General features: G+C 38.8%; 3 protein-coding genes across 4 annotated transcripts in view; 1 reads left to right on the forward strand and 2 right to left on the reverse strand.

Annotated features, from left to right (window-relative positions):
• Nucleotides 1-193: 193 nt before the first annotated feature.
• On the forward strand, nucleotides 194-12,212 carry edem1 (ER degradation enhancer, mannosidase alpha-like 1). The gene is made up of 12 exons (XM_074645228.1): nucleotides 194-855; nucleotides 4,485-4,557; nucleotides 5,419-5,522; nucleotides 5,773-5,944; nucleotides 6,114-6,297; nucleotides 6,483-6,657; nucleotides 7,506-7,626; nucleotides 7,720-7,890; nucleotides 7,986-8,059; nucleotides 8,168-8,264; nucleotides 8,887-9,072; nucleotides 10,113-12,212. The coding sequence occupies exons 1-12, from the start codon at nucleotides 365-367 to the stop codon at nucleotides 10,200-10,202; spliced, it is 1,938 nt and encodes a 645-aa protein (XP_074501329.1). The 5' UTR covers nucleotides 194-364; the 3' UTR covers nucleotides 10,203-12,212.
• Nucleotides 12,213-12,566: 354 nt separating this feature from the next.
• On the reverse strand, nucleotides 12,567-16,532 carry gnat1 (guanine nucleotide binding protein (G protein), alpha transducing activity polypeptide 1). Its single transcript, XM_074645236.1, has 9 exons — nucleotides 16,229-16,532; nucleotides 14,556-14,598; nucleotides 14,324-14,465; nucleotides 14,074-14,231; nucleotides 13,864-13,992; nucleotides 13,644-13,773; nucleotides 13,388-13,541; nucleotides 13,067-13,283; nucleotides 12,567-12,987 (listed from the first exon to the last, which is right to left on the reverse strand). Exons 1-8 carry the CDS (start codon nucleotides 16,332-16,334, stop codon nucleotides 13,093-13,095), a joined length of 1,053 nt encoding a protein of 350 aa, XP_074501337.1. The 5' UTR covers nucleotides 16,335-16,532; the 3' UTR covers nucleotides 12,567-12,987; nucleotides 13,067-13,092.
• A 1,590-nt stretch (nucleotides 16,533-18,122) lies between these two features.
• LOC141773305 (semaphorin-3F-like) overlaps nucleotides 18,123-21,313 on the reverse strand; it is a 57,992-nt gene continuing 54,801 nt past the window's right edge. For both annotated transcript variants that reach the window (XM_074645208.1, XM_074645216.1), the window contains exon 19: nucleotides 18,123-20,871. In XM_074645208.1, coding sequence (XP_074501309.1) covers nucleotides 20,443-20,871 — 429 coding nt within the window. In that variant the 3' untranslated portion in view covers nucleotides 18,123-20,442. The remainder of the gene's footprint in view (nucleotides 20,872-21,313) is intronic.

A 21,313-nucleotide genomic window follows, 5' to 3' on the forward strand; every position in this document is an offset into this window, starting at 1 on the left:
TTTAAAGCAGTGTGCCCCTGAACGCCTCACTCTTGGTGTCTGTTTCCTATTGGAGCAGAAGTTAAATTAACGACACGTCAAGACTGCCACGAAACGCAACCAAGAGATTGACAGCTCGGCGGCCAATCACAGGACGAGCCCGCTTCGTGTTTCCGCATGACGACACGATATAACGCCCAATCACAGCTCAGGATTGTGTGAGGGGGGCTGGTCTGTTGACAGGAAGCGTGTGGGGCGGAATCACCACGTCTGTCTCTCTGTGCTGCTTGTTGTAGTTTAGCCTCACTAACAAGAGGGTTTACCATTCACGTTCACCTGTCGGACGTGTGTGGACTTAAACTATGCGTTTTAAGAGCGAGCAAATATGCAATGGAGGTCAATAGTGGTGGGTCTGGTGGTGCTGAGGCTGTCCCTCAGCTGTGTGCTGTGGCTAGCTTTCGGACTGGGACCCAACGTCAGCTGCTGGGGCTTCAACTTCCCTCTCAGCTTCAGTCTGCACAAACTAGACCTCATCTTCAGGGACGAGAAGGGCACAGACCCGAGGGGACAGTCCTGGTCTCACCGAGTCCACACCCAGAGACATGATGAAGAAGAGGAGGAGAGGAAGAGGAGCACCTGTTCAAAGGCTGCAGGAGAGGAGTCACACAAGAGGTCCTACCTGAGCTTCTTCGATGGCAACAAGGACGAGTACGTGAGAAGGTACAGCTCCTTTCCGGACGCACTCAAAGCCAAGATGAAGGACATGGCCAAAGACATGTTTTATTTCGGGTATGATAATTACATGAAATATGCCTTTCCTGAGGACGAGCTGAACCCCATCGCCTGTGAAGGGAGAGGACCAGACAAGCTGAACCCGTGAGTCATTCAGAGATGTCATCACTACACCTGTGCACCTGCAGCAGGTTCATGTCTTTCATACAGGTGTATTAACCCTCCTATTGTCTTCCCGCCTGGTTTGACTGTTTGTAAAGCATACAGTAGAAATTATCACCCAATTCTGTGTTACACCTTTTTGGCCAACTTCATTCCTAATCATTACCACAAGTTGTAGACATTTTTTTTGGGGGGGAAATTAACGTTAATAAACATAATTTCTGTGAAATTATACAACATTTGAGTAAAAAAAGAAGAAATTATGAATTATTTTGACTATAGTTATCAGATGAACATAATGTTGATGGATTATCACTGGCTGGTTTATGTCAAAGTTTAATTAGAACATTGTTTTGGAAACCATTTCAATTTTTTTTTAATGGCAGCAAATAATGACACCTGTCACAGATGCTATAAATTTGAATAGAATACCCCAAAATCGTAGTGTAGTGGTCAATGTATTTTTTTTGTTTTGTTTTGCAAAGACCATAGTAGGGAACCATCCATGTTATTTTGGGGCAATTAGATCAAAGAAATCCCAATTTATGATATAATGAAGTTTGAAAACGGGTCAAAATTGACTCGAGGACAACAGGAGGGTTAATAGATTCAAAAGTTTTATTTGCCATTTGCACCTATAAGTACATTGGGATTCTGAGCAATTTACACCCAGTCAGCTTTAAGAAAAGAAAAAAGGTAGAAAAGGGACATGGTAATTACAGTACAAAATAAGTAGCACATTCAACTACAACACAATAAATAAATACATTATTAAAATATAAAACGATCTCAGTGTAGTCAATAAAAAACTAAACTACCCTCTGCATAGGAACGATACCCCCACAATACAAATATACAGTATATATGCTCCATGACCATGTTAAAAGAACCTGTAATAGTTGTGTTGTTAGTGGTGGTGGTTTCAGACAGTACACCATGCTGCTGCAGGACAGTTGCATCCTAACTGTCCTCTGCAGACTGTAGCCTGTAAGATTTGCATGTACTTTGTAATCACATTAGCCTGTAGTGTAATCCTATACTGCTCTCTCAGTGCTGCCCACTGCTGCTCAGTCATGAATAGCTCATGTTTCACACACCTTTGCATTGGACAGGTTAGTGCAGGGGTCAGCAACCTTTACCATCAAAAGAGCCATTTTAGGCACAAAAAAGAACAGAAAAAAATCTGTCTGGAGCTGCAAAACATCTGATCATTGTGATGAAGGTAACACAGTTGATAGTCTAAGTATTTAGTTTATAAGTCTAATACAGTGAGGGCCAAAGTGCAAATGTACTACGTAGTATTAGGGCCACATTGAGGGAAAAACAATCTGAGATTTACAGAATAAAGTCGTAATATTACGAGAAAAAAGTCATAACTTTACGAGAAAAAAAGTTGTAAGAAAACGAGAATAAAGTCATAACTTTGCGAGAAAAAAGTCGTAATATTTCGAAAATAAAGTCATAGCATTACGAGAATAAAGTCATAACTTTACGAGAAAAAAAGTTGTAATATTACGAAAATAAAGTCAGAATATTACGAGAAAAAAAATAATATGTAAAATTATTACTTTATAATACTCCGACTTTTTTCTCATAAATCTATGACTTTATTCTCGAAATCTCAGATTTATTTTTTTGTGGCCCTAATACTCTATGGTACTGTCGTACCATAGACCTACAACAATGACAAATAAAAATGAAAATGTAAACAAAAAACAGTTATTCATTTCCATTTTTAAAAATCCACAGGGAGCCACTGGAGAGGAGCTAAAGAGCCACATGTGGCTCCGGAGCCATAGGTTGCAGACCTCTGGTATAGGTGGTCCCAAACTGGCATCCAGGTATCACTAAAGGGGCTGCAGGGGGTTTCTGTCACATGAAGGGACTGTTTAATGGCTTCATCACTTCATTCATTTGAAATTATGATTATTAGACTTCATATGGAAATATGAAAACTAATGAAGGTAGAGAAAATTAATCAGTTAATCTGCTGAATATTTAATCGGTTCATTGTTTGGTCTATTAAATGCCAGGAAATAGTGAAACACTTTCCCAGAGTCCTAAGTTACATCTTCAAATTGCTTGTTTGGTACAACCAACAGTCCAAAACCTAAAGATAATTATTATTTATTATTACAAAAGTGTAAGCAAATATTCAAATTTGACAAGCTGGAACCAGTAAATATTTGGCATTTTGTTAAAAAAATATTTAGAATCAGGGCTGCGACTAACAATTATTTTTGATTAGACAGTCGTACTGTAAAGGACAGATGGTGTTGTATCCCGTACAGAATGTTAAGCCCCCTGAGTAAAATTGATTTTTGCTATTGGGCTATACAAATAAAATTGACTTGACTTGATTAATCTGTCGATTATTTTATTAGTTTTGGTGAAAAATGTCAATCGGTGTTTCTCAAAGCCCAGGATGACGTCTTAAAATGTATGGTTTTGTCCACATCTCAAAGATATTCAGTTTACTGTCATAGAGGAGAAAAGAAACCAGAAAGTATTCACATTTAAGAAGCTGGAATCAGAGAATTTAGACTTTTTTTCTTAAAAACGTACTCAAACCGATTAATCGATTATCAAAATAGTTGGCTATTAATTTAATAGTTGACAACTAATCTATTCATCGTTGCAGCTCTACTAGAGTGACTAGAGTGCTCTAGAAAGATTAACTGATTATCCAATTACCTTGGTTAATAAAAACATCACGCCCAAGACAAAAAAAGAGAAAGAACTCAAGCAAGCATAAGAAGTATTTGCATACCCAAATACAGTTTTCATGTTACGCTCAGGGGAGTAAAATGTCTAAAAGTATAACTGAAACACTGCATGTTATTCCCTTGTGTTGAACAATGAAACAGAAAGATGTAAATAACTGCAACATCTAATCAAAAGCTTCACTCCCTACACTCTTATCATAGACTTTCAGGGTCAACCTTTTATCCACAAAGTGATACTAATTCAGGCAGAGTGTGTAATAGACAAAAATAAAAGACAACTGAGGTTTAGATATGTTAAATAGGCTAATGTTTCAACAGAAGCACATTTGACATGCCAAAAATGCCAAACATTCACTAGTTCCAGCTCCTGAGTTGTAAGTGTTTCCTGCTTTTCTATGTCACATTTAATAAGATATTGATTATATTTGGATTTTGGACAGTTGGTTGAGCAACATTTTGTGACCATTTTTACTATTGTATAGACCAAATGATAAATCAATCAATAAAGAAAGTAATCGTCCGATGAATCGATAATGAAAACAATTGTTAGTTGCAGGTGGCCTGTACTAAGAACAACTATGTAATGAGGGAGAACAACCACCCGTTGTCTTCAGATCAGCTTTGGTGATTGTTTTCTCAAGTCAAGTCCTGATGTCACAGTCAGACAATTCAAGAAGGAAACCCTCTCGCTAGTGGGAGGATGTAAATTCTAATTAACATTTTTTTTGATGTGGTGTTTTTCTGTTCTGTCCATCCTGTAAGATATATCTAAACACTCCACTTTGGTGTTGGATTTAAAAGATGCTCTCTGTTTTGTGATCTGTTAATTCTTTCTCTGTCTTTTGCAACGACACCACTGAGTGTGTTTCACTGCTTTCATTTCAGGTCAAACATCAACATAAACGACGTCTTGGGGAACTACTCCCTTACACTGATTGACACCTTAGACACCCTACTGGTAAGTTACACAGAATTACAAAAATAGGATCTTTGCAGGATTGATTGTAATATTTTACTCTCTGATTAGTATTGGCATTTGGCGATATTTAAATATGAGACTGGAAAGCAGCCTAACCCATTGTGTGAGGTATAAAATGTGAGTATTTTCCCCCATCACCTGTTTTGTAAAAAGCAGTGTTTTGTCCTACATTCAGTGGCACAGTGGTTAGCACTTCCTGTATTGTAAGTTGTGTGTTTTCTGCCACAAACAAACCTTCCCCTGACATGCAGTCAGGTGGAGCAGAGTTTCTAAACTGCCTGTAGGTGAAAGTAACTGTGTCAGCCCTATAAATGATAGTCCAGGATGTCTCCTAAGGAAGTGGTTCTCAAATTATTTCATGTCAAGGGCCCCTAAACTGACACAAATTAGACCACGGACCCCCATTTGATAAGAATTTCTCCCCCATCTGTTAGTAATTTTACTTTTAAATGTTTTATCACAGAAAGTGTATGAAACCCTTGACCAAAATAGTCATACATTCTGTCATTGTGTTACTTATGGATGGAATTATAGTGAAATTAAATGATTCCTCTGTTTTCTGGGGACCCCTGAAAGCCCCTCATGGACCCCACTTTGAAAACCCCTTGTCCTAAGGCACCAAAATCATTTCCCTACATAAACATGCACTAGACTCTTTTATGAAGTTGTAACTGGATGGCTCAGATTATATATTATCATCTTTACAATGGTTTCCATCTATAATGATAGGAATAGAACTTGAGTAAAAACTACCAGGAAGCCATTCAGCAGTTATCATGTGACCATCTGAGCTTGTTGATACAGTACACCGTGGTTACATAACGTGGTGTTTCTCTACAGGTGCTCGGCAATGTGACAGAGTTCCAGAGAGCCGTCAAGCTGGTTATAGACACTGTATCTTTTGACAAGGACTCAACTGTGCAAGTGTTTGAGGCCAACATCAGGTACATGGTTGCTGCTATTTTTACAGTCATACACAAGAAGAAACAGTTGCTGTAGATTCAAATCATTAAAACAAAACATGCACAGTAATCATGAGAGACGATATCTTGATTGGAATCAGTATATGATAACTTCTGTAGCTACCTATTATTTCATAAATAATTTATAATGCCTGCCAAAACATGACATATTGACTGATGGTTACCATGAGGTCCACCCCACTCCAGTGTAATATTTCTCTATTCTTTGAAGGATCCTGGGAAGCCTTATCTCATCTCACATCCTGCTGACAGACCCGAAACATCCATTTGGCAAGATCGGCTTTGACGGCTACGATAATGAGCTGCTTCACTTGGCTCATGACTTGGCCGTCCGCTTACTGCCGGCCTTTGAGAACACCAGCACAGGCATTCCTTACCCCAGGGTGAGTAAGACTGTTAAAACGTAGAGGTACATTTTCACACGATACCTGCTAATATACACACAAGGTACTCTCTATTACCTAAAGTAGTTATCGTGTGACCTCATACAAACCGTACTGTAAAGATTGAAATGTCACTCAGCATCTTTATTGCTTTGTATGTAAAATGCAGGTGAACCTGAAGACTGGCGTTCCTCCTGATAGCATCAACGAGACGTGTACTGCAGGAGCCGGTTCCCTGCTGGTGGAGTTTGGGATTTTGAGCCGCTTAATTGGAGATTCCACATTTGAGTGGGTCGCCCGACGAGCCGTCAGAGCTCTGTGGAACCTAAGGAGCAACGAAACCGGTCTGTTGGGTACGTACAGCTGTGTAGTTACATAAAAAGACTCCTTTTTTTCTTTATTTCTTATCCGCTTTCTTGTTTTTTTTTTTTATTTAAGCTTCTACCCAGCATGGTTAAGTCTACAACATGTAAATGATGCCTACAATTATCGTAAATTTAAAGCATTTTTCCTGTGATTTCTATCTGTGATTCTTTAGGGAATGTAGTTAATATCCAGACAGGCCAGTGGGTCAGCAAGCAGAGTGGTCTGGGAGCTGGTATGGACTCCTTCTATGAGTATCTGCTCAAATCGTACATCCTTTTTGGTGAAAAAGAGGACCACAGGATGTTCCAAGCTGCTTATGAGAGCATTCAGAACCACATGAGGAGAGGGTGAGTCCCACACTGAAGGAATGTGACACTGTGTGCACTTGGGTGACAGTAGGTGTGACTTCCGGCCCGTTCTCATTCCCAGGGCGTCAAATACCAACATACAAGGCACCCTTTACTGCATTGGGCTTTCCATTAACAACAATGTAAACTCATTCGTGGCAACAGCAAACGCTCAGAGAAAGTGACCGTTGTAACGTAGTTTAAAGAGCGAAAAGACACACTAAGGGCAGGCGGGAGGGGTCCAACAACACTGTTCATTTTTGCATTACATTCAGCTGTTTGCTCATGTCCAGTGTTCACGACGTTCAGTTTCATTTTCACTTTACAAACGTAGTAGTTTTAAGCCCAACCATGTACTTTTTTCCTAAACTGGTTTTGTTGCCTGAACCTAAAGTGACGCCAAGGGGGCGTGACAAAGCAGCAGTATGTGACAAGTTGGGATGAGAACGTGTTGGAGCTTCACATGAGGGTGCACCTGAAACGGGAAACTCTCTGTTATGTAAATGAATCTCTATCCAAGATTGGACAAACAAAAGAGGAAATGAAACTGCTGATGGTTTCCAGTATCGTTTGTCTTACTGGAGGATGAGGAAAGCTGAATTCTGAAGTGTTATGTCAACACTTTTTTTCCACCTCAGCAACCACTGATAACTAGCCATTGAGCAAGGGACACAAGCTTCACTATCCTAGTTTAGCTGGCCAGTGACAAACAGCAGAAGAATGCACTGTGTTTGCTTCTGTATGTGAATACAAAAAACACATTATTTGGATGTTGATGGAATAAAAGCAAACACGCTCAAGTAGCATGACATATTTGTGAACCCTCTTGTGCCTCTGTGTTTTTCCAGGAGAGAGTCGTGTAATGAAGGCGAGGGTGACCCGCCTCTTTATGTTAATGTGAACATGTTCAGTGGTGAAATAATGAACACCTGGATCGACTCCCTTCAGGCCTTCTTTCCTGGGCTACAGGTTAGATTGCACACTTTCAGCTACGACAGGTCTTATGTACGAGTGTAAAACATGTGTTCAACTAAAGCCAGGTGTTGCCACTCTGTGCACTAGGTGCTGAATGGGGATGTAGATAATGCAATTTGCCTGCACGCCTTCTACTATGCCATCTGGAAGCGCTTCGGCGCTTTGCCAGAGAGATACAACTGGCAGCTGCAGGCTCCCGATGTGCTCTTCTACCCCTTAAGACCAGAGCTGGTGGAGTCGACCTACCTGCTGTACCAGGTAACAGTACTGGCCTGTTGCAACACAGCAGCACTGGTGGTGCTGCTTTGTTATCTTTAACTCACAAGTTCATTTTTTTTCTCCGTTTCCCACAGGCAACCAAAAATCCTTTCTATTTGCATGTTGGAATGGATATTCTTCTGAGCCTTGAGAAAAATGCCAAAGTCAAGTATGGAACATGTAATATATATATATATATATATGTATATATACCCTTTTCTCAGAGTTTTACAATGCTTTGATACTTTAAACTGAGCTGAGTTGTGTCGTTTTGCAGATGTGGGTACGCCACTCTCCACCATGTCGTGGACAAATCCAAAGAGGATCGCATGGAGAGCTTCTTCCTCAGTGAGACATGCAAATACCTTTACCTGGTAAGTTACAGCCTGAGCCTGCCAGACATAGAGCTAGGTGATACAACAGAATGAATTGAGAGCATATTATGATGCTAGATATGTTGTTAAGTTTTGATAATTGCAATTGAAGCTATTGCAATAGACAAAATGTTATCTTTTCCTGGATTTAAAGACCGGAGTGCAGTTAACTAGTACAATCTTTTTCAACTAGACTGAGCAAAATATTCATTATAACCTCATTTATATATTCTTATATTTTGGATTATTGCTGCAATAAATGTACATGTTTTTATAGATAATATATATATATATATATATATATATGTTTTTCAATCAATGGATTAACTGTTAGAAAACAGTGATTTTTCCCAGAGCTCAAGGTAGCATCCTCAAATAGCTTTTTTTTTTCTTCGAACCAGCAGTTGCAAACCCAGAGATATTTAATTTACAGTGATGATATAAAACAGATAAAAGCAGCAAATCCCAACATTTGACAGCTGGAATAAAAAATCTAAATAAAAAATGTTATTTGATTTTGTTGGCTTCACCCAGCCGTCCTCGGAATACAATGCAGGCCCACGTTTGGCTCAAATCTTTCTATACTGTCATGTAAACAAAAAATGTCTCTCTTGCATTGCAGCTGTTCGATGAGGACAACCCGCTTCACAAATCCGATAACAAGTACATCTTCACTACGGAGGGCCACGTCGTGCCTATAGACCAGCGCTTCAGGGAGAAACAGTGGAATGACTTGTTTCCTTGTGACGATGTAGTGCTGGCAGAACAAGAGACAAACAACCGGCCACCGCCCAGCAACACCAGCAATGTAAGGCTCTCATCCTCGCCCACCCCCCTTTCACCTGTTCACATATGTAACTTATATTGTGATTTAAGGCGAGACACACCAGGAAAAAACATTGTTTTTCATGCACCGGTCAATTTTTAGATTTTGGGCTATTTTGCTTATTCTTTCTCTCTATTATTCTTTCACACTACTGGAAAGAAAATACACATTTAGGTGTTTATTTTACTAAAAATGTTCTGCTTGAATCTGTAGATTTCACTTAAATTCACCAAAAGTTAGCATTTAGATAATGCCTCATTTACATATTTAATCATAACATTTCATAAAACTTGTGATACAAAAAACAATTGCCTTCATTTAAGTATTCAACTGGGGAAGTTTCATGGTGATATCTAGCAGTTACATTTTTATACCCTATTCACCTGTAGTGTCTTCAAAATGTATGGAATTTTACAATCCATATCTTTAAAGGCCGTTTTCTCACTCTGAGCCAGAAATCTCTACTTCAGCAGCATTTATACACCAAACTTTCCAGGTTCATTCCTATCTATATTCTGAAGGTTTCTACTGAGGGGGTTGTTCATATATCATTCATAGCCTGATTTATAGAATATTTTATTCCTAAAAACATGGTGAAAATTGATTTTTTTTTATGGCTGTTGACAGTATTTTCTGATTCATGGAATGACCAAAAAAACTGTAAAAATCTTTGACTCTAAAATGTCAACAAAATAAAACAATAATTTTGATCCTGGCTTTATCCAGTGTTCAGATTTTTGTTCTGAAAATGTATGCAAATTAGCACATATTTAATAAGATAATGCCTCATTTACATATTTAAACATACATTTTCAGAAATCTTGTAATACAAAAAATAATTGTAATGAACTGGGGAAGTTTCATGATATCTATTAGTTACATTTTTACCCTATTCACCTGTAGAGTCTCCCGTTAAAAACAAATAAATCACATCTTATCGTCTTAAATCTTAAAATATGTGTTATGATTTTGTGACTTTTCACCATCATATACTTTCTGTCTTTCTCCTCTCTCTCTAACAGTGCAACCGTATCCCAGAGGAGCGGCGCTACACTCTGCCATTGAAGAGTGTCTACATGAGGCAGATCGATCACATGGTGGGACTTTTCTGAGTAAGACGATGCATGTTGTGGCGTTGACATGAACAGGCCTTCAGTACACCCCCCCCCTCCCCCTCAGGTGCTGATGCAGTGAGGTTAAAAATCACTGTTGGTCAAAATCCTCGTCCCATCTGTCCCGTTGCTCAGGATCCAGACAGGAAACGGACACTAAAGGAAACCTGAGAAAGCAGCTTGATCACTTGCTGTATAACTTAAACGTGTGTGTGTGTGGTGGGCGAGCGAGCATGTGGTCAACAAAGGTGAACAACTTTTATGTGCTGGAAAACGAGGAGTAGTGCTTCATTTCTTTTTGCCTGGTGACAAATTGAGATTGAGCAAGTGGATTTTAGAATTACTGGTCTGTTTAGGTGTTGGTTCAGGTACGAGTGTGTGTGTGAGTGATTGTGTGTGTGTGTGTATGCATATTTGAAATGACAGCTGAGCTGTGAATCATGATGTGTTTTTGGGAACAGTGCCATCTAGCCACGCATATGTACAATGTATAGCCTATGAAAACACTCACCTCTTAACACGATGATTAGTGCCTGTTTGCAGTAGATTCACTTGACTAGGTCAGTGCTTTTAAATAAGGGCTGCATGTTAATGACAGTGAGAGCGAGGCTCAGGACGTCTCGCTGTTTTATAAAGTGCCTTCAGTTTTTCTTGGTCTTTTTTCTCTGGATGCTGTACGGCGCATATTACTGGTGGACATCATTATCAAGTATTGTTTTTGAAAGCCACTGTCGATATTGCACAATAGGTGTCATTCCATGTGTATGTACAGTTTTACACTGATTATGACGTTCAGCTTTTTTAATTTTTTAATTTTTTTTTTTTAGACAAGACGAAACAAGCCATAAAATGTATTTTTTAATGTTAATGAGTGAAAACATGTTCCATGATTGTTCTGTTGGACATATTAGTACACAGTTTGTTCTTATTTAGAGTAGATGGGAGTCACCATTTGTTGTTTCTCTGTCACATAATTGCACATCATCATACCTTTTTAATTATCATGTGGTGAGAACTCAGGGTTTAAAGGAAAAACAAAAAATCAATGAATGCTTTCATCAACAAATTAAACTTTCTTGAAATGTTGTTGCCTACAATGTCTTAGGATAGTCTTTATAGGTATCTATCTATTGCAAATCTTCCATCTTCTGAGGTCAAAGAAGAACCGCACTGAACTGAAGCACAGTTGTACTGTGAATATTCATTATTGTTCCACACAGACAGAAAAATGTGTGATTGATTCATGTACAGCTCTACTGAGGTATCTCTTCTTTTACCAAAACATCCTGAGCGTCTGTAAAGTCCAGCAGAGCTTCACAGGCTGCGTGGCTCGATGACATCACAGCGTCGGCATCTTCTTTGGCTTATAGGGAGACAACTGTTCAAATTCTCAAGTGTTGCCTAAACAACTGCTCCAGGCCTGATAGGAAGGATATTTTAGAGTTTTTAAATTGGGCTGTGAGTTAGACGCAAAGATCGATACCACTTGATACCATTTTTGGGGCCCGTTTCACAAATCACAAATGGTGGGAGCGTCATGTCTCACAAATGTTTGCTCATGATTGCAGATACAGTAAATACCCAAGTCCTTCAGGGCTCTGGCATGCTCATGCTCTGGTCAGAAGTATGGTGTTTTAATTCTATTATCAAAATTAATTGGATAGTAAATATGAAGCTACCCGCAGCAACTGGTTCGCTTGGCACAAAGAGAGGAAACGGGGAAACCGCTAGTTTTTAGCCAGGCTAGCTGTTAACCTCTGTTTCCTGTGTTTGTGCTAAGCTAAACTAAGTGTAACCAGCTGCTGACATGAGTGTCGTATCGATCTCCTCATCTAACTTTCGGCAAGAACGCAAATAAGCATATTTCCCAAAATGTCATCTCATCTGTCTGAAATTATAGGTATAGGCAGTTCAATTCTACATGAGTGGTTTCATAAAAGGAACCTAAAAACATTCTGTGAAATTAATTAAAAAAAACAGATTAACAGAATAAACAGATTATGAACAAGATATTGCTGTGTTGGTTTTTATTTGTGAAAAATGGGAAAGTACTCAGTTTTCTACAGAAGCTTTAATAGGTTTAGTCAAGGTTTACAAATATTGGTTTCTGTACAGGATAGTCGGCTCAAAGGCCTGTAGATTCAAGGATCTTGAAGTTGAAGTATATTACATCTACCGTTCGACAGTGTTACAGATCCACATGGTATCACCACACTTCATGAACTGTCCAATAGAAAACAGTTTAATTATATACACTGGTCCTTTTCAACTATTGCAAAGAGTTACATTTTCTAACTTTTTATCTTAAAAATTCAGTTTGTTAAAATCTCTAACAGGTTGAAGTGCGTCTGCAGGTGGTGAGGCCCTCTTGTTTTTGCTTTTTGGCTGTACACTGACCAGTTACTGGGGCGAAGATGCGTTATCCTGACATCTATTCACAGTAGTGCATGTGAGAAGAAATCATGTAATGCTGGCAGAAGCTTTTGATGTCTTAACTACAGATTGCATAGCCCTCCAAAAGACGAGTTCAAGAGACTCGAGAGAAAAGTTAGCTTGACTAAAAAATCAACTCATCTGAAATCTGCACAGGATTTTCTGGCTGAAGAGCTGTCTTCTGGTCTCAGTTGACCCGAAGTCTTTGGTCAAAGCCACAACTTAATTTTGAACACAACAAATTGATTTTTATTTTTTTGCGTTCGCCGGTTTGAGGGAATAGTTTTCATCTTCAGTCCTCAGTTTGAATTGAGAGGGGATTTGTGGAATGGTACAGGGCTAAAACATCACCCTGTAAAGAAAGAAAGAAAGAAAGACTTATTATCTGGTCTACAAGTTTGAATCTGAATTACGATACAAACTTGACTCACCTTCATTGGGTTTCTCAGCATGGTTCTTAGAAGAGACCACAATCTTTCAGGTTTTCTTTTATGATGATGTCGGTTACGGCGTCAAACACAAACTTGACGTTCTCTGTGTCCGTGGCGCAAGTCATGTGAGAGTAGATTTCTTTGATGTCTTTACGCAGGTTCAGGTCCAAGAACTGCATTTTGATGTAGAGACCGGCGTCCTCATAAGTGTTGGGGCCTTAACGGAAAGATATCAAGATAAAGTGGCACATTTTAATCAGTTTGTCATTTTTTAAAAGTCCTTAAATGCGCTGCAATTTGTGTGTTTTTGATAAACCTCACCATCGTACTCAGGGAAGCACATGCTGAGATGAGCTTTCTTGATCTTCTCAACAAACACATCTTTCTTGTTGAGGAAGAGTACGATGGAGGTGGCGGCGAAGTAGCGGTGGTTGCAGATACTGTTGAACAAGTGCAGACTCTCATGCATTCGATTCTGAAAGAAAGGATTTTTTTTTTTTACCAATGCAAAGTATTTCAAATTAACCAGCTGTTTGTCCAAAAAAGAAAAAAAACACAAAAAGTATAGTTATCATACCACTTCATCATCCTCCACCAGCACCATGTCGAAGGCGCTCAAAGCAGCAATGAAGATGATACAGGTCACACCTTCAAAACAATGGATCCACTTCTTCCTCTCTGACCTCTGGCCGCCCACGTCAAACATTCTGCAGGGAAACAGAAGCATGTTATCTTTATGATTGCAGTGATGATGAGTCATTGGTGCCGTCTTCTTGAGAAATACTTCTCTGATTCACCTGAAATGGAGATCTTTGAAGGAGAACGTGGTCTCGATGATACCGGTGGTCTTCACTCGTGATCGCAGCACATCCTGCTCGGTGGGCACGTAGCCTGGCTGGACCAGTCGCTCCAAGTCGTTCAGGTAGCTGAGGGAACATGAGATTCATTCAATAACAAACACTAATTAAATGTGACCATTTTAAATCTCAGCTTGGGTGATTTCTTACTATCCAGCGGAGTCGTTGAGTTGGAACTCGGAGGCCCTGTCAAAGCACGCCTGTATGCCAGTGTCCTTCCACAGGCGCAGAATGATGTCTGCCATCTCTTTAGGCATGGTGCCTTCCTCGATGGTGTCTGCAAGATGCAGGAGCTTCCTGGCATCGTCCTGCAGGGACATACACAATTTATGTTTAGTACTCTGCTACAAATATGAAATAAATGTATGCAAAACACATTAAAGTTGATCTCAGCTTTTACCTGCTGGTCACCGTGGCCATAATTAAGATTGAGTGTGCCCATGGCCTTCACAATGGCCATCATGGACTGCAGGGTGTTGCTGTAGATGATGACAATGAACTCCATGCATTCTTCAAGTGAGTAACCATCTTTGTGGATAATTCTGGTGAGAAAATACAACATTAGTATGCGATTCACAGCCGGTTAGAGAAGAAATGAGACATCGCTTCGGCGCAAAAGTCAATTATCTTACTTCATCTGTTTGACGATGGTGCTTTTGCCTGATTCTCCAGCACCTATGAAAATAGAAAACATATTAAATGCTTTGAGTCAACATTTATAAGGATTTTGGAGAAATATGACTAATTCTTAACCATAGTGGTCTAAAACCTTTGTTGAGGCAGCTTTTAGCTGTTACGCTCCAAGCCGCTGGAACAGTCTGAGGATCTGACCTTTAAATGTAAACATAAAACTCACCTATTTAGCCAGGCTTTTGATCAAGATTGGTTAGTATTTTTTATTATTTTATTCACTTATTTTAATGTTTTTATGTTGTAAAATTTTGTTATATTTTATTGTCATTTTAATAATCACCAATTTTATTGTATTTCATTTGTATAATTTTATTCTATTTTAATGTTATTTTATTAATATTTATATTATTGCATTTCATTTGTATAGTTTTATCCTATTTTATTGTTATTTTATTAATCACTTATTTTATTGTATTTAATTTGTATAATTTTATTCCATTTTATTGTTATTTTATGAATGTAGTTTTTACTCCACAATGTTTTACTACTATTACTGTTATCATAGCTTTTAATTCTAATTCATTACATTTTTATAATTTTATTGTCTCGCGTGCATTGGCCTCATATTATCTCATTGTTAAATTGCTGAATTGTTTTTGTCTTTTCTGTTGTTTTTAAGGTAAACACTGTCTTATTATTGGTTTGTCAGTCATCTGTGAAGCATTTTGAACCTGTATGAAAGGTGCTATACAAATAAAGTTTGATTGGTTGATTGATTACTTTTATTTCGGGTGTGGGTTTCATAAATGTGAGAGAAGAATGATATTAACTCATCAGACAGGATCCCAACAAGTCATAATGCGTCTTACTTCAGGTCTAATCTTGTTCAAAGCTGATGTCAGGTAGAACTTTCTCTGCCCCTGACCTACATTGTCATAAGGAGATGATTAAGCTGACTGTGAAACAATATCTGTAGCAACCTGAGAGACATTCAGAACAGTATATTTACCAGTATAATCTTGTAATTGCTTTTAAATCCAACATTGTTACATACAATATAGGCCGACAGATATTTGGGTGTACAGAATTTGTTGGTCCTTCAATTAAAAAACCTAAAAATACAAAATTTCCCCCTTGATCAACTAATTACATCGTGCCTGTGATGTATTCAGGTTATTGTATTTGAATGCCACAGTAGTGTATCTGTGTCCTTCAGGGTTAAGCCCTTTGTGTTGGACGACCTGTTGTCTCAGGATTAACAGGGGATTGGGTTGAGTGATTATTAAAGTGTCTAAGCAATTCAATGACACGGGTTATTAAGCCTGTACATTACTCAAACATGTTGCTTGTTTTCATCACAGTTAATATTAATGAACAGTCTTTTTAAATTATGCAATTTAGTAAGTTTCTAAAGGTTATTCAAATTAATATGGTCTGTCCATAACAAACTTCAGTCAACAACATCTGTCTGTGTTGATAACTTAGAAACAAGGTCAAGTGTATGAAAGATTAAACTAATATTTTAATGTCCCATAGACAGATAGGTTTACTATTTCTCTTGTAGGATTTAAGTTAAAAGAAAAATTTGCCATGGGGCCTTATGGGGCCCTTAAATATGTGAACCCAAGATGATGAAGTTTCCTGTTATTGCATCCAACTTGACTGTCTTTACCTAGCAGCAGCAGCTTGACAGTTCTCGCATCTATGTCGGCATCCTCCTTCAGCTTCTTCTCCAGTTCTCTGGAGTGTTTCTCCTCGGCGCTCGCTCCGGCACCCATCCTACTTTTCCCGGCTTGGGCCCCTCTGCTCAAAAAGCCAAGTGTCAGGAAAAAAAGGGAAGTAGGTCCTAGCTGATCGCCTCCTTTCGGACTGTCAACTGGCTGCGGCAAACACTGGAGGATGTTTGAGTATTTTCCTGTCTTAGGAGAGGATTTCGGGCATCCTCTGCCCACCTGACCGAGGAGGGCCAATGGAGCACAAGGACAGGAGCGTTTTAGGGCAGAGCCAAAGGTGTGAGGAGAAGCAGACACACATCAGTGTAGGAGTGATCTAACCTTTAGGGGGACTTTGCTGCGCTCAGCGGAAGATGAACATCGGCTCAAGTGCTTATCTCTCTGGGCAGTTCTCCTTTAAAAGAGGAAGAGCACGTGAAGCTAAATAACTTGGTGCTGAGTGTTGAGAGTGGTCCAAACTAGATTCATCTCACATCAGGACCAAAATTAAACCAGATGTGTGGTCTTGAATGTAAGGTGTTTGCAAAGAGGTCGAATAGAGGGATTAAAACAAAAGAATACACAAAACAATCACAGCAAATGGGGTCACTGAAATAGATAAGCAGACCTCCCAGTCCAAACATGAAGGAAGACAAACTGACATTTCTCATATGGATACTGCAGACAGAAGGGTGAGCTCTGAAGTGCTTAAAGAGCTTTGCAGTTTCAACTGACAGATCTCATTGACCTCAATCTGAGGCTGGTTAAGGATCCTAATCTACTCACTTTCAATTATGTATGCAAGCATGTATACAGTATGTGTGGGTGTGTGAGCATTGCACAGCATTTTCCAACACATACAGTAACTTTACTGTATACTCTTACTCCACTACATTTCAAAAGGTAAATATTGTATGTTTTACTTTATAAATATGATAAAATGTTATAGATTAAACAACTAAATAACGAATAAAAGTGTTAAAAATAGCCCCACCATGATCCAGTACAATAATAATCTAATGATATGTGTAATAGTATATCACTCAAAGGGGCCTTTTTTTCTGCATTGTGTACTTTTACCCAGTGGTGGAAGAAGTACTCAGATCTTGTACTGAAGTAAAAGTAGCAATACCAGTGTAGAAATACTCTGTTACACGTAAAAGTCCTGCATTCAAAATCTTACTTAAGTAAAAGTACGAATGTATTAACATCAAAATTAAAGTACCAAAAGTAAAAGTACTCATTATGCAGAATGGCCCATTTTAGAATGATATATTTGATATTACTGGATTATAATTATTGATGCATTCATGTGTACAGCACTTTAATGATGCAGCTGGTAAAGGTGGAGCTGATTTTAATTACTTTATTTACTGCTGGGTAGTTTAATCTATAACAATATATCATAATTTATTATCTGATTTATATTAAGTTTTATTTATCTGAATCTGCAAAGTAACTAAAGCTGTCGAATAAATGTAGATTTGCCTCCAAGATGAAGTGCAGTTTAAGTATAAGGTAGCATAAAATGGAAGTACTTAAGAAAAGTACAAGTACCTTGGAGGCCTACTTGTACTTAAGTACAGTACTTGAGTAAATGTACTTACATGAATGTACAATGTTACATTCGACCACTGCGTTTACCTTTGATAATAAAATACATTTTGCTGCTAATAGTAAGTAACCTTTTCAATGCAGGACTTTTACTTGTAATGGAGTATTTTACAGTGTGGTATTGCTCTGTTTACTTCCTCCACCACTGCAGATCAGTAACACAATGAGCACTGAAATCACTGTGTTACATATCACACAACGAACCCTGCAGACTATGTGGCAAACAGAACAGAACCTCTGTTATTATAAAATATAGAGCTTTAATTTATTAGTCAGCAACATTGATGAGGAAGAAGAGATAGTAATTTTTTTACAAGTCATTACAATAACATCAACTGTGCATTATATCATACATTACTTTACCTCAATGACCCAGAACAAAGTCTGCCAAACAGAGAAAATAAAATTGATGCACGTTTGCACATTTTTGAGAACAAGAGAGAAAAAATAGAGACTAAGAGACATACAGAGAGAGCGAGAGAGAGAGAGAGAGAGAGAGAGGGAGAGGGAGAGAGAAGGAGGGAGGATTTAAAAACACAATCCGACCTTTCTGTACTTTCAGCATCTTTCTTGCACTGATAGTATTTCCATATTCCCACGACGAGAAAGACATTCACTGACATCCACAGCAACGTAGCATTTTAGACAAATACCATATACATTACACTGTACATGCCATGCACAATGAGAAGCCACCTTCTGAAGATATTGGTACATGTGTCTCTTCAGGTTTGGTGGCGATCAGCTCGTTAGTGGTTGTACTTGTGACTTTTCTTTTTTTATTCACTGTATGGAAGTTTTATATGAAGTCTGTGGCACATATGATAGCAGGATGGCCCTGCGTTGGACTGACACAAAACAGAAGTCTGTTGGTAACAAGCTGATACAGAAAATACAGAATCAAAGTAGGCAATTCCCGAGCACTGCAATCAGCACATTTGGAAATAGAAGTGTAGACCGATTCCATGAAGAGCTGCAACAATTAATCGATGAATTGCTTAGTTGTCAACTATTAAATTAATCGCCAACTATTTTGATAATTGATTAATCGGTTTGAGTAATTTTTTTAACAAATTGTTTTTTAAATTCTCTGATTCCAGCTTCTTAAATATGAATGTTTTCTGGTTTCTTTACTCCTCTATGACAGTAAACTGAATATCTTTTAGTTAGACAAAACAAGACATTTGAGGACGTCATCTTGGGCTTCGGGGAAACACTGGTCGACATTTTCTGACATTTTATAAACAGAACAACTAATTGATTAATCGAGAGAATAATCGACAGATTAATCTGCAATGAAAATAATTGTTAGTTGCAGCCCTAATTACATGATTAATATTCACTTAGTGAAACCAATATTTAGCATGAAACTGGCAGGAATGCAAACTTTGGATTCATTGAAAGCTTAAAAAAACAAACCCAACCTTATATGAATATACTGCATATGCCACAGATACATGTGAAGTATTTATTGTTTTATTGAGATTACCAATTTGGCAACAGAAGGTGCTTTGTCTCTAGTATTTTTTTTTTTTTTTTTTTTAAATCACACACTGTCACAAACTCACATATAGCTGCCTGCTGGAATTTCTTATCTCCAAAGAGAAAAGAGAAGGCAATGTTATATTTTCAGCTTTTGTGTCGTTAAAGGACCCTTTCCCCCCCAACAGCTTATCACAAAGATCACGTCCGTTAAGGATACAACATTGAGATGTGATATTCACATATAAACAAAACAAACACTTGGCAGCAACTGATTTTTGGAAGAATTTGGGTGGGTGATGTAACATCGTTCCTTGAGGCCAGGCTGGACCACAAACATGAGAGGAGAGACGTCTTACCTGCCACACAGGGCCTTTCATTACCATGTGACTGTACGAGCGTGACGCGTTATCACAGCTGCATTTCTTTTATCCTTGTGTCCCCAAGAAATGCGATCGTCATTCTGTCAACAGCTTGTATCTTGCAGTTAAAAAAAGAAAACTGTCTGATATACAGTAGAGCGTTCTGGTGAAGAAGTTTAGGGAAGTTCGAGAGTTTCACTGAAGCAGCGACTCGACTTCCAGCTTAGACACTGAATACTGCCAGCAGTCAAGTGATCCAACATGGTCGCCTCTAACAGTTTCTGAATACGTATTCAGCGGTCCGTGTCCATGTGTGGACGCTCCCAAAGTCCTGGGTTATTCTTGCTGTTTCTCAAAAACACCAAACATAAAGATATTCTCAACATAATAACACATTGTAATAAACAATAACACTAACAATAATATTATAATAACAACAATATTTGCACAAATTTACCTATTCACAAAAAAAAAACAAGTTTTTCTAGATAGGTACAAAGAATTACTTTTTACAACCTACAATAAATATTGTGTATTTTTTCCCCAACAGTTACATAGAAACTGTTTGACGCTGTTTGCTTTTGGTTGCAGTATCTGTCTTGTCCGTTATGATCATTCTAACTGGAGTCATTCCCCTAAATGGAGGGTTGCAGTGTTTAGGAGGTGCTGTGAAAATGAAAAAGGTAGACTGAAGGAGTGTGATGAGGTCCAGCTCCTCATGTCTCAGCTGGAGTTGTTTCCTCGTCGTGATGCCGGCGGTTGCGAGGCTTCTTCTGTTCTTTCAGCTCCTTCAGGCTTTTGGCTTTGTTATCCCCGAGGGTGCCGTCTCCGAGCTGCCAGTAATCCTGGCAGTACTGGTTGATCAGGCCCATCTCCGGCTGGCTCAGGATGGTCAGCAGGTCCTTATACTGACCGGCGCTCGGAGTCCAGGCGCTGGACTGCAGAGGAGGGAGGGCCGGGCTGCCTGTCTCCACCAACACGTTGTTGACCGTGCGACTGGAAAGGACCACGAGCTGCAGTTTGACGAGCGTGTGTTTGAAGTTTTTCTCCGTGGATGTGCACTGGTAGATGCCGCTGTCAGAGGACTGCAGTGAGCGGATCAGAAGACCTTGTTCTGTCTTTAGGATGCGGCCCTCTGAGCGAATCTGGAAGGAAGGACAACAAAGAGGACAATTCAAAAACTGTAATTTTTTAAGATGTTAAAGTGTAACTTCTGTATTTTTCAAGCTGGACCCTATTTTCCCATGTTGTTGTGTCAAAGTGACTAATGGGGACAACACTTTTTGAAATTGGTCCAGTATTGAGGCAGAACGCTGTAACCTGCAACCGCTAAACGTGCTGTGAGGGCAAGTTAGTAGCGTGAACGTAACGTTATGTTCAATAAAAGTGCTTTTTTTTTCACTGACAGCCTCAGGTTGGTATGATAAGTGTCTGACAACATTATGGAAAGGACCCTACAGAGAAATACAACTTTTTCTCACCTTTCTCTTGATCTGGTCTGTTTGTTATTGTGTCCAATTCCCGAACAAGGAGAATTCTTGTTGTGAAATCTGAATATCCGTATCCTCTGGCTCAAATCGAATTCAA

The sequence above is a fragment of the Sebastes fasciatus genome, chromosome 1 (assembly GCF_043250625.1).
Source record: "Sebastes fasciatus isolate fSebFas1 chromosome 1, fSebFas1.pri, whole genome shotgun sequence".
NCBI classification, from domain to species: domain Eukaryota; kingdom Metazoa; phylum Chordata; class Actinopteri; order Perciformes; family Sebastidae; genus Sebastes; species Sebastes fasciatus.

Excerpts from the sequence above, each read along its gene's own strand:
- edem1 (XM_074645228.1), top strand. The coding sequence starts at position 365 with ATGCAATGGAGGTCAATAGTGGTGGGTCTGGTGGTGCTGAGGCTGTCC. Across the intron at positions 8,060-8,167 it reads GAGAAAAATGCCAAAGTCAA|ATGTGGGTACGCCACTCTCC; the intron begins GTATGGAACATG and ends GTCGTTTTGCAG. Across the intron at positions 8,265-8,886 it reads CATGCAAATACCTTTACCTG|CTGTTCGATGAGGACAACCC; the intron begins GTAAGTTACAGC and ends CTTGCATTGCAG.
- gnat1 (XM_074645236.1), bottom strand. The coding sequence starts at position 16,334 with ATGGGTGCCGGAGCGAGCGCCGAGGAGAAACACTCCAGAGAACTGGAG. Across the intron at positions 14,599-16,228 it reads TGTCAAGCTGCTGCTGCTAG|GTGCTGGAGAATCAGGCAAA; the intron begins GTAAAGACAGTC and ends CTATTTTCATAG. Across the intron at positions 13,774-13,863 it reads TTCAAAGATCTCCATTTCAG|AATGTTTGACGTGGGCGGCC; the intron begins GTGAATCAGAGA and ends GTTTCCCTGCAG.